This window comes from Coptis chinensis, chromosome 9 (assembly GCF_015680905.1).
Source record: "Coptis chinensis isolate HL-2020 chromosome 9, ASM1568090v1, whole genome shotgun sequence".
NCBI classification, from domain to species: Eukaryota; Viridiplantae; Streptophyta; class Magnoliopsida; order Ranunculales; family Ranunculaceae; genus Coptis; species Coptis chinensis.
Genome location: NC_141464.1, coordinates 32,134,205 through 32,145,733, shown reverse-complemented (window position 1 = coordinate 32,145,733; position 11,529 = coordinate 32,134,205). Strand labels below are relative to the sequence as shown.

Genomic DNA, 11,529 nt, shown 5'->3' with positions numbered 1-11,529 from the left:
AAGCACTACACCAGAAAAGGCGTTTACTAACGGTTATATCCGTTACTTATATTTTTACTAACGGTTATATCCGTTAGCTCAAGGCGTCACTACTTAGGCCAAAATTAATAACAGATATAACCGTTACTGATAATAATTTTAGTAACGGTTATATCCGTTACTAAAATTCTTTGTAACAGATAGATAACTGTTGATGGCCTGATTAAATTTGTCATTTCTAACGGATATATCCGTTAGTAATGGATGTGCTATTTACTTAACTATTGTTTGTAACGGAAATATCCGTTAGTAAATTGTAGCAAATAAAATAAAAATAAAAATAAAAAATCCTGGGTCAAATAATGTCCACCATGCACACCTAGTTCTAGCAAATATGATATAAAGATCACATTCCACAAATTTAATCAACAAATGAATAACAAAAAACAAAACCACCAATCAATTAAACATTATTATAAAAATATAGTCATCAATCTAACCAAGAATCTCAAAACCAATCAGTTACACATGTTTCATTGTAAACAGTCCAATCAGATTTGTCTCTGTCAATGAATCTCCAACACGTCATGAGGATTTCTGTGAGTTTTTTCTTCTTGTTTTTTTTTTCTTTTTCAGTCACGCTTAAGTGCCTTTGTCAAAACAGTCCTGGTAACTACTATTGCAAGGTAAGCCAAAAGAGTAACAACAATACCCCCAAGAAGAATTAGATGGTCATAAGTCGCATGATGGACTGTGTAAACACGAAGCTGAATTACATCCCAGAAGCTCTGTCCATACTGGGTCGACCATGCCCGACCATGACATCAGATGCATCCGGTGGTAGAACATGCCATACTCCATATTCAAACTTCAACCGGGTCGAATATGCAGGAATGTACCTGAAATGATCGACTTATAGAAATTAGTTAGTGCACACTTGCAATTAACATCAAGTAAAGGCTCATCCTTCACTAACATCAAGAAATTACCTGAAATGATCTCTCTTTTATCTTTTTTTTAACCAACATGTAACTCTTACTTTTATGTACGTAGTAAAGTACCTCGTCGTGGAGACAACGATGTGCTCTTCCCTTCTTTTCGACCTAATGCATACTTCACCTTTTATCAAGTTGAACAAGCAATGCTTGCATTCTCGCTTGGTAAAGATGTTCTCTCAGCCAGAAAGTTCCATACAAATCTAGATATATCACTAACATAGTCAAGTAATGGTGCGGTGGAAGGTTCTCCCACAAGGACACCAACGTAGTTGTTTAGACAGTTACTGGTGGGTCCAATATAATCCTTCACCAGCCAACAAGAAGCGGCCGTTACAATAGAAAACAAGAAGCGGCAGAGGAGTTAATATTTGCTGCAGTAAAGTAGAAAACATAATAAATAAAATTATAAATGCTGTGGAAAAAATCAGTTGCAACCCATAAAAATAGCTCAACTCACATAGATCATAAAAGCGGCTGTGGTAAAACTTGTTGGTGAAGGCAGTATTGAAATCTTCCAAGACAATTCTAGAAATTGAAGAGTCCTAGGAGAAAAAACTAACATCAGAAAGACTGGCTAAACAAACAAACTTGCAAAAATGAATAAAGCAGTTCACAAGCGTTTTACGTTTTGAAAATTTTCAGATCTATCACCAGTACATCTATCATCTTTCCTCTACCTAAGAATCAAAGGAGTGTAGGAACAATAATTTGAGAAATCTAGTTCAATGAACCAACCTTTCTAAGGAATGACATCAACGAAGATGGAGGTATCCCAGGATTTGATTTATTGGCCATCGAGATCTTAATATTTGAACCAAGTGATTCATGAGCGTACTGGAATGCATCGAATGTCTTATTTGCGGCAGATGACCCCTATAGAAAGAAACAATAGAGATAAGAAAAAACACAAGGGAAAATGACTTGTGCATGAAAATATTAACAAGTTTATTGAGTCCTTTCAATGTAGTCATTAGGGATCTTATGTTAATATTATGTGCCACGTATATCAAGTAGCAATTTTCCAATTTCTTCCTAGAAAACGCCCACAATTGGACAAATTACAAAAATGTCTCACACATAATTCCAAAGCTACAATGAGTATATATTAATTGGTCAAAGAACAAACAGGAATGGATATTTTAATAATTTTATTATGCATATTACGATATTCTACTAAAATAATAGACTACACTCTCACCCCCTCGTGGCATGGACGAACAAGGACTTTAGCCCACGATCAAAGGCTTTGCCAATAGATCCAACTTCCATGACCTAATTAGGAACATCCACCATAAAAAACGTATTATAATTTAAGGAGAAGACTGAAGCTGCAAATTAGAATGTAGAATTTTATGTACGAGGCAGTAGAATGCAGGCATGAAGAAAGATATATGCAAATGACTCGAAGTAAGAGAATGAGGTTTCAAATGGTGAAAGTGACAAAATTTTTACTAACAATATACACAATCCACTCCCTAATACCACAGGTAACTTCATGGCCCTCCCAAGAAATAATAGTACTTTCTAAACTTTTGGATGCTAAGGTTGCACCACTAAGCAGTTTCATCACTTTGCAATTGAATTATGCAGCTCAAGTCAAACCCTCTTTCTTCAACGAAATCCTAGCAACTTCAATGCACAAAACAAAAACTCTAATATCATTCTAAATTTAAGGAGTAACAAACTGTTACACCACAATCTAATTCCACAATCTAATTAAGAAATAAGTATTAACCGGTACCAACATGACAACAACATGATCCTACTAGTGAAGAAAGCCTTGTTCCATAACAAAACAAATCAAACTACCAAATAAATACACTATTTATATCTATCAATAATAAGCATTAACTAAGCTCAAAAGTTTAAATCTGCAATAGATGATGATTTTTCTTTACAAAAAAATTAGCACTTCACGGAATCTTAACGTGAAGTGTGATAACCCATATCGAACAACCTAAACATACAATGATCCCATTCTCAAATTTATCCCATATTACACCTATTATAAGATATGTTAAAAATTGGGATGTAGAAAGCACTACAATAGATAATACCGACTAAGGCCGGTCTTTATGCTCAATGTGTTCCCCGAAAGTAGTCTATACCAAAAATAGAATAATACCAGCTCGATTAGAGTCCTATTAAGGCCATGAACAACATCTAAATGCATATCTACTTCTGCTAGGAATCTCCGGCTACCAAGGTAAAACCCCATATACTTCACCTCCCTATATATCTCATGCATTTCATGACTTACAGCTGAATTCCATATATAATCAACGTTCTTATAAGGTGCAAATTTGACTTGTGGAAATTTTTCAACAGGCGAAAATCCTATGAGGAAGAGAAAGTTTGAAAACTATTAATTGCTTTGTTCAAATAGATAGAAAATTGAAAATAAGGATAAAAAACTACAGAGCTAACCTCTTTCCGTGGTTGGGACTTCAGTTCCAAATTCAACCAAAACACCAGCTACTTTCTTCGCAAAGTGGTGATCGTTTAATACACTGAAATAAAAACATATATTACTTAACATTGTTAAGTGCAAAGAATTTGTTCAAATCAAACATCATCAATATTGAGCACCATGAATAATATATATTGGTAGCTTAGAAGTTATAACAAGAAGTAACATTGTCGAGATGGTTATGTAATTGTAAAAGTGCCACTGAAAAGTGCATTTGCTATTTCATCGTGTTGCACAACAACATCAATGTGATTTGTGTTACACACCAAGAATAATTTAACACCAATAAACATCTAACTCAACCACAAAATTCTAGCACAAGCTACAAAGAAACTATTATTTACACATCTTCCATATCACACCACAGGCTGCAGTAACACAATTGCGAAGCATGAACTACTATAATAATAAATAAAACAAGAACATCCATACCTGTTAAAGAAGTTCTCCATTTCATCTTGTGACACCAAAACCGCAGATGGACTAGTCAACTTATCAACATCCTTAAGTCTTACCACTGGAGCAACAACTTTTTCTCGGTCGGGATCTGATAACATTGACCACCATATGCTTTAATAATAATTATTATTATTTATACATAATACTCAAAGAATTTAATAAAATGAGTTTAACACTATATATATATGTAATACTCGCACAACCGATTTCACCAGTAAGGTTAAGTAAACCGATTTCACTAGTAAGATTAACCGGAACAGAATAAGCAAATTAACAAGTAGTACGAAAAGAAACAAAAACTAGAGTGAATAACGATCGAGTAGTACTTACTCTTGGTTCCGGAGTTGCAGAGCTTGCCATGGACTATAATAGGATCATTGTCGGTCGAGCCTGCTGGGGAAACTCATGGAGGGGCGAAGGAGAGTAGGGATTTCCAAGTGAGGGAAGAAGAAGGGATCGACACAATCCGATTAAGTTCTGCAAGGAGCTTGACAAGCGGGGTCCCTACCGAAGAAACGAAACGAGATGAACCCCATGTCCACCTTCTCATCTTCCAACACCACTACTTCTTCTACACACTGCTTCGACACAGACGGACACAACAGCTTCACAAAGTAACAAGATTTATTATTTTCCAAGACTTATTAACAAAAATCCTAAACATGAAACCCAACACTTGAAAAACTGACTTCTGCAACAATAGCTCCTCAATTCAATCATCCAAAATCAAATTCCTAAACCGAGTGACAATAAGTAGAAAAACTTTCAAGGGAGGAAGAGAAATAACGGTGTACATCCGGTTTTAATCGAAGATCAAACCAAATGCGTCGTCTTCATCTTCATATCCGGGTGACATATTTGGAACCCTAGGTTTGAATAGCATGGAGAGAGTTGGGGTTTGAGAGAGTTCTAGTCGGGTAGAACAATTACTCCTTTATTTTTTTGCCTTTTATTTGCTATAAAAATAATTAAAAAACAATTCAGAATATAAAAAGAAATAAACTAACGCATAACTTGATAAGTAACAATTATATCCGTTAGTTAATTGGTTACGGATATATCCGTTAGAAATCGAAAATATCGTCTGTTACAAATTGGCCCTTATGGTGTAGTGAAGGAAATTGCGACGACTCTACGATAATCGGAATCAAGCTTTCATCAAGGCTTCTCAACCCCCTCTAATGGAGGTTTAGCCGAGAATCATTACGCAATCATTTCCGATTAAATTAAAACTAAACATAATATAAAGAATTGAAATTTACTAATCTAAATTAAACAATAATTAAAATCTAATTAATAACTAAGAATTGAATAACAAGTAATAAATGAAATCAGATCTAACACAAATGTAAATGACAAGAATCGAAATTAACAAACTAGCTATTTTATTAATCAATCTAATTAAGAATAATGATTCTAGAGTTTAATCTAAAACAAGAATTGGATTGAAACTAAACTTAACATAAAGAATTAAATCTAGATCTAGAAGCTATTCTAATGGCTACTTTCTATTCTAAGCTACTTTTATTTTCTAACCTCTTATCTACCATTAACAAAGAGCTAAGCTTTTGTTTTTATACTTTCAGATCCAAAAATCGTGCATGGGCTTGGAGCCATGTTTTGGGCCAGAGAATCAGGCCCAAAACCCAATTCTTTCAGTCCAAAAAGACCTCTTCAGCTGCAGTTGGCTTCAACAGACTTTTCGTCCACTTCTGCTCCTCTGATTGGATCAAGGCTTAGACCATTGGAAAGCTCTTTCCGAGCCGGTCGTTTTGACATAAGGTAGGCCCCATTCTGAGGTCTGAGTCCAAAGATATGGCCTTCGGAAGTTCTGCTGACTTTGTGTGTTGTTTCTGCCCGCGTCGACTTTTCAGCTTTTGACCGGGCTTTAGAAAGGCTTTGTCTTCTTGAATCTTGGCCTTTAATCACGGAACTCCTTAGTAACCAACCTTTGCTTCTTTATCTCGCTAAAGTGGCACATATCTGCACATAATGGACTTTGAAGCCTGAAATGCATAAAAACACGTAATCAGTGTTAACTCTTAATTATTACTCACATAATTGGTCTAAAAGTATGTCTGTTACAGGGTTAAAACTACAGTTTTGGGCTCTTATCATGGTGCATAGAACTTGAGAAATTATGAATTATGCATAGAAGTTAAGAAATTAAGAATTGTGATCCAAAATCGAAAAAAATTAAAAAATTAAAAAATTAAGAATTGTGCAATCCAAAATCTATGATTATGATATAATATCCAAATTGATCCAAAACCTATCATATTATATAAAATTTATTTAGCTCTCTTCTTACGCCCCTTACCACTCGATCCCTCTCCTTTCTCTATTTGGATATTCCTAAGTTGCTCCTCTAAGTTCCTAACCTGAGAATCATGATCTTCTCTGTCTGCACGAAGGTTAACTACCTCAGCCTGAAGTTCCTCATATCCCTGATGTTGTTGTGTGTACACCTGCTGACGCTTTTGAGTCTCGTCATACGCACGTTGGGATTGCTGATATGTCTAAGAATATGCCTCCTCCCTTTCTTGGTTATAATGATACACGGCAGTCCTCATCCCATCAAACATACAAATCTGGTTCTCATATCTTTCCTGAATCTCAGCCTGAAAATCCAAGAAAATACATTGTGAGTACATATTATATATATAATGAATAAGAAAAATAAAATAAATAAACTCACTGTGGTATACTGATCAATCTGCGGCTCTAACTCATGGCAACGAGCACGAGGCACCTCAGGAATGGAAATGTAAGTAGCCTCCCCATTAGGTCCACACACGGCAAACATCTGAGGATTACTGGCAGACACAGGAGCTGGATGATATGCATTCAGAGGTTGTGGGTTGTAAACAGGCTGTGGCGGATGAGAAACAAGTAGCTCACGTCTCATCCCTTCCAGGCCCACAAACTCGAAGTTGCTAGCCCGACCAACAGGGGAAAACAACGGACCCATGGAGACATGGTTCCACCATCTATAATATTGATCAGCAGTCTGCTCAACAACAAAAGACGACGCATCTGGCCAAAGACCACCACTGGCATCAACTTCATGAACTTGAGTTCTACCCCACGACTTTGCATCACTAACATCTGGCATGGGAGCACATGGAACTCCATAACGTCCAGTCATCTGCCTCCAACATCTATCACCACAGTACCAAACCTTACAGTCACGTGCAACAAAAACAACTCTATGACATGACAACACACAAGCATGCTACACAACTAGATCGTCAAAGACAGTAGTCAAACGCCAAGGTCTCCACTCAATAAATGACAATGATCTAATATCAATCTGAGCACGAGCCATACAGACATTATTTCTAATCTGCCCCCTATTACGAGTCAAGTGAGGCCCTGACCAACTACCAAATCTAGGGCGAGTATCAGTAATCATGTCTATGTTAGGACAAAGAGTTCGAAAGTACTCATAAAACCAAATCTCTAAAAGTCCTGTGAATCCTGCAATCTGAGGACTTCTACTTCCGAATGTCTGTGAAGCTTTATCTAACGCCGCTATCAATGTGGCATATACTGAGCTACCCAGGTCATAATCTCTCTTAGCATGCAAATCAGATACATAAGCATAATAATCTCAGTCGTACTGTAGAATGACCATTGGGAAACAGAACATGCCTAATAAAAAACATCAAAAAAGCCCTAACATATACATCAGCACCCTCACTACCAGGTAGAATAGTCAAAGCTAACTCCGCTCGTGTATCAGGATCCAAGAGGGGTTCCATATATACAGTCTTAATATGAGATAGCTTAATACCAGAAGAATCATAAGCATCCTCATCCAAGCGAGGAAAACTCATAAGCATACTATCCATATTCTCATAATTTGTATGAAAAGGTATCGGTTGGACTATACCGATACTCAACCTAGAAATCATAGTGAAGTCTAGTGGTGTGAACCCTAACTCCGTACAAGGGAAATGAAATGTATGAGTTCTACTCCACCATCTTTCTACTAAAGCTATGACCACTTCCCAATCAGCCTTCTCATAATCCACATCAACCAAAAGACCCAAAGGTGTATACAAAATACTATCTCTAATGTGTACAAACTCATCCAAACTCTTAATAACCTTCAAACACTCTCTAACACCAAGTAAAGCCGATCTAACTCGGTAGTCAATAACATGCTGATATTATGAAAAAAAAATAATGCGTATAAGATAAATAATTAATTGGTCCAACTAAACTAATTAATGCATAATATTCAAAATATTTAATCAAAACTAATTAATTACATGAGTATTAGCCACTGCACTCGACACGTGTTTTGTATCGTGTAGAAGACACAACTTCCATATCAAGTGTTTCACCGGGTGCAAATTGTCAATCGAAGTCGTTCATCTGATACTCCAGTACATAGGGATGTCTATCAGTCGGCGCGACATCCTCGGGTTCTTCTCCCCCACCGTCTTCTCCCCTACCGTATTCTACTTCCTCGGGTTCCTCTCCCCCATCGCCAATCTCGTATGTGTACTGCCAATCATCACCCTCGAAAGGTTCAAAATGATCCATATAAAATTTCAAGAGTTTAGGTAGGTTTTTTTTTTTTTTTTTTTTTTACTAAGGAGAGGGTTTATAATTGAGAGAAAAGTTGAAAGTGATTGAACCGCGAGGCTTTGGTCCTGATTATATAGAAGTAGCACGCGGTGTTCTGAACACCACGCGATTTTCTCAAAACCGCATAGGCTTGGGCCTATCAGTTGGGCTTTAGTGGCGCGGTTTTGGAAAAACCGCGTGGGCTATATGGCGCGGTTTATCCAAAACCGCGTAGTTTGATGTCGAAAATTTGATGTTGCTCTTAAAGATGGTTGGTGTTTTTTTGGTTTGGTGTTTTTTAGGTTCAAAATTTTGGTGTTTTTTTTTGTTGCTCTCCTAAAGATGCTCTTAGGACTTGTTTTGCTAACTCTAGTTGAATAGAAGAACATTAGAAAAGACTAGTTGACTGAAAGATTGATTGAAAGCATAAACATTGAAAGAAATGACTTGATTGAATGAAGAACAAACTTGAAAGAAATAACTTGATTGAATGAAGAACAAAAACTTGAAGAAATAACTAAATTGAAAATGAAGAACAAAAAGTAAATAACTTGAATGTAACATGACTTGAAAATAAAATCCTACATGACAATAGAATAAGTCTAGGTGTATTCTCTCATCCTACTTTTGAGTTCTAATACCCCTACTTTTACAAAAGACTGATTTGCCCCCTCCCATTACATATGAGACACCTCACCAAGTTTGTTTTATGCTTTTGATTTTTCCTTTTGCTTTTTGATTTCTTATTAATCAAGATAGGTTTTAGAGAAAGTCTTCTTTTGTGTCAAGGACATCTATCTATGGTCTTCTGAGTTAAGGACTTGACTTTCAGGTCACTAACCTTTGACTTTAACTTTGACTTTTTCAATACTTTTTCATAGCAGCTTGGAGCCTTCATAATAAGAGTCAATAAGGCTCATTTTGGTGCTAAGACGCAAATTTTATGATAAGTGGTATGAATTGCTCTGTAACCTGAAAAAGGCAATAAAAGCTATGAGTTGTGTTTTCATTATGCATAAGAAGGGCTATAATGCAGTAATGTAAGAGTAATAAAATGCACATTTGGGAGCTTATCACCACCCCAAAATAGCATTTTGCTTGTCATCAAGCAAGTATGAGAGAAAAACTAAGATAACAAATGAGTGATTTATTATTAATTATACTAATCTCATTTTGTGGAGTGCGACTACATTGACCATATGCAACAAGGCCTTAAACCACTAGGAATTCCCTAATGGATGAGCTTTAAGCCTTGTGAGAGTTTTCTAGTGAAGGTACTCACAAACTTCTTCTATCTAGTACAAAGGGTCTTGTTTTCTTATTTTATTCTTAGAAGTTTATACATCTCATTAGCGGGGAATAAGGACAAGCTCATTTGAACTTAGAATAACATATGTACAGTAATTTAATCATCTAAAGAAAAATATACAAAACTTTAGCAATGAAATACAAAAGTAGAGTTATTTTCGAAACTTTTAGAGAACGTCCTTAAGGTGGGCTCTCACAGGGGTGTGTTGCAATCACAACTCTCGATAGATTCATTCAAGTTTTGTTCTCTCAAGTGTAGCGGGCACTTATATTCCTCACATACATAAATTGTAACGCCCGTATTTAAAATACGTATTTATTTATTTATTTATTTATTTATTAATTTAATTATTTATTTAAAAATTGGATCGGATTGGATTTGGATATGTGGGCCTGGTTTCTGGGCCCGAGTCTGTGTTGGGCTTGGGTTTCAGACCCAAGTATATAAACACATTGTTCTAGATAATAGGGTTCTGGGAGAATAAAAAAATAATAAAAATGGAGGCGGTTGGTTTGCTCGAGCGTTGGAGCACGACGTCTCGGACTATGATGAATTCGTGGAGCTTGGGATTAAGGTGAGTAGTTAGTTTTTCTACTTCCCGGTATACCGAAATCGTTTTATTTGTTCATTCTTTTTCGTCGTGTCACGTTATTATTAAACTAGTTAAATATTGGTATATTGTTTTTGGGTGATTATTGAAACTGGTTGGAACTGTTGGAACTCGAAAGAAGTCGTCAATGGCGGCACGAGTTAGAAATCGTTAGGTCTACTAATCGAAATTTGTAGTGGTCTTAACCTAGGTGTTTGGGTTTGAACCAACACTTAGGAGTAGTGGGCGTGTGTGAGTATTGATGAGAGGGGCTGTGGGAGCTTGGAACAGTCGTCAATGGCGGCGCGAGACAGAAGTCGCCTCAGATATCACGTTAAACCTGTTCTTATGTTTTGTAGGTGGTTGGATTGGTTGTAAAGGGAGGCAGCGAGCCCCCAAAACCTCCTCCCCTGTAAAAAACGCCATTACTGTGATACTGAGGGTTTGGTTGTTAATTTGTAATTTTCGTTGTTTGAACTTTTTGCAGTGTGGGAAGGTTGTTGGGTTGATGTTTGGGTGGTGTAGTGAGGTGTGGGCTGTTGAAGCTCCGGAGGAGCATCAATGGCAGCGCGATTTGGCCGAATTCGCGCTGGTGAGGGGGAGATGAGATCGAGTTTTATGTATTAAAGATGTTCGGTTCTTCCTTAGGAGTCGAACCGACTTGATGAAGAAGAGAGTCGGTGGCCGGCGCGATTTGGTGGCTGGTGGAGGAGAGAATTGGGGAAGAAGATGACACTGTAGCTGTGGTTGGGCCTTGGGCCAAATCCACTTGCTATTTGGGCCTAAACCTTGGTTGGTTGGGCTTAGCTTGTTTAGATGGTTGCTGGGCCGAAATTCTATTTTTAAGTTGTTGGGCCCGGTTTTGTTTTAAGTGGTTGGGCCATTTTTCTATATGTTTAGTTTGGGCTAGTTTAATTTAAAGTTTTTGGGCCGGTTTCAGTTCAATTTTTGGGCTGAATCACTTAACTGTTTTGGGCCAGTTTCTAATATTGTTTGAGGCCAGTCCATATAATTTAAAATAGATCTACATTGGTCTTTCACCATTTAGACTTTTGGGTTCTAAGGTTTGGGCTTGGCCAGTTGGGTCCGAACCATTACCTTAGTCAGGAGCCCATGAGCCATGCACATTGACCTTAGCCATGAACCA

The 11,529-nt window shown here is 37.0% G+C and overlaps 1 protein-coding gene and 1 long non-coding RNA gene across 2 annotated transcripts; both read right to left on the bottom strand.

The window, feature by feature from the left end:
• Positions 1–431: 431 nt before the first annotated feature.
• Positions 432–1,850, bottom strand: LOC147475582 (uncharacterized). The gene is made up of 4 exons (XR_015208524.1): positions 1,713–1,850; positions 1,435–1,519; positions 1,041–1,348; positions 432–878 (listed from the first exon to the last, which is right to left on the bottom strand). It is a non-coding gene; the product is annotated as an uncharacterized LOC147475582 (long non-coding RNA).
• Positions 1,851–2,963: 1,113 nt separating this feature from the next.
• On the bottom strand, positions 2,964–4,301 carry LOC147475581 (nicastrin-like). The gene is made up of 5 exons (XM_086585457.1): positions 4,237–4,301; positions 3,880–3,994; positions 3,405–3,487; positions 3,086–3,314; positions 2,964–2,979 (listed from the first exon to the last, which is right to left on the bottom strand). The coding sequence occupies exons 2-5, from the start codon at positions 3,897–3,899 to the stop codon at positions 2,964–2,966; spliced, it is 348 nt and encodes a 115-aa protein (XP_086441583.1). The 5' UTR covers positions 3,900–3,994; positions 4,237–4,301.
• Between the last annotated feature and the right edge of the window lie 7,228 nt (positions 4,302–11,529).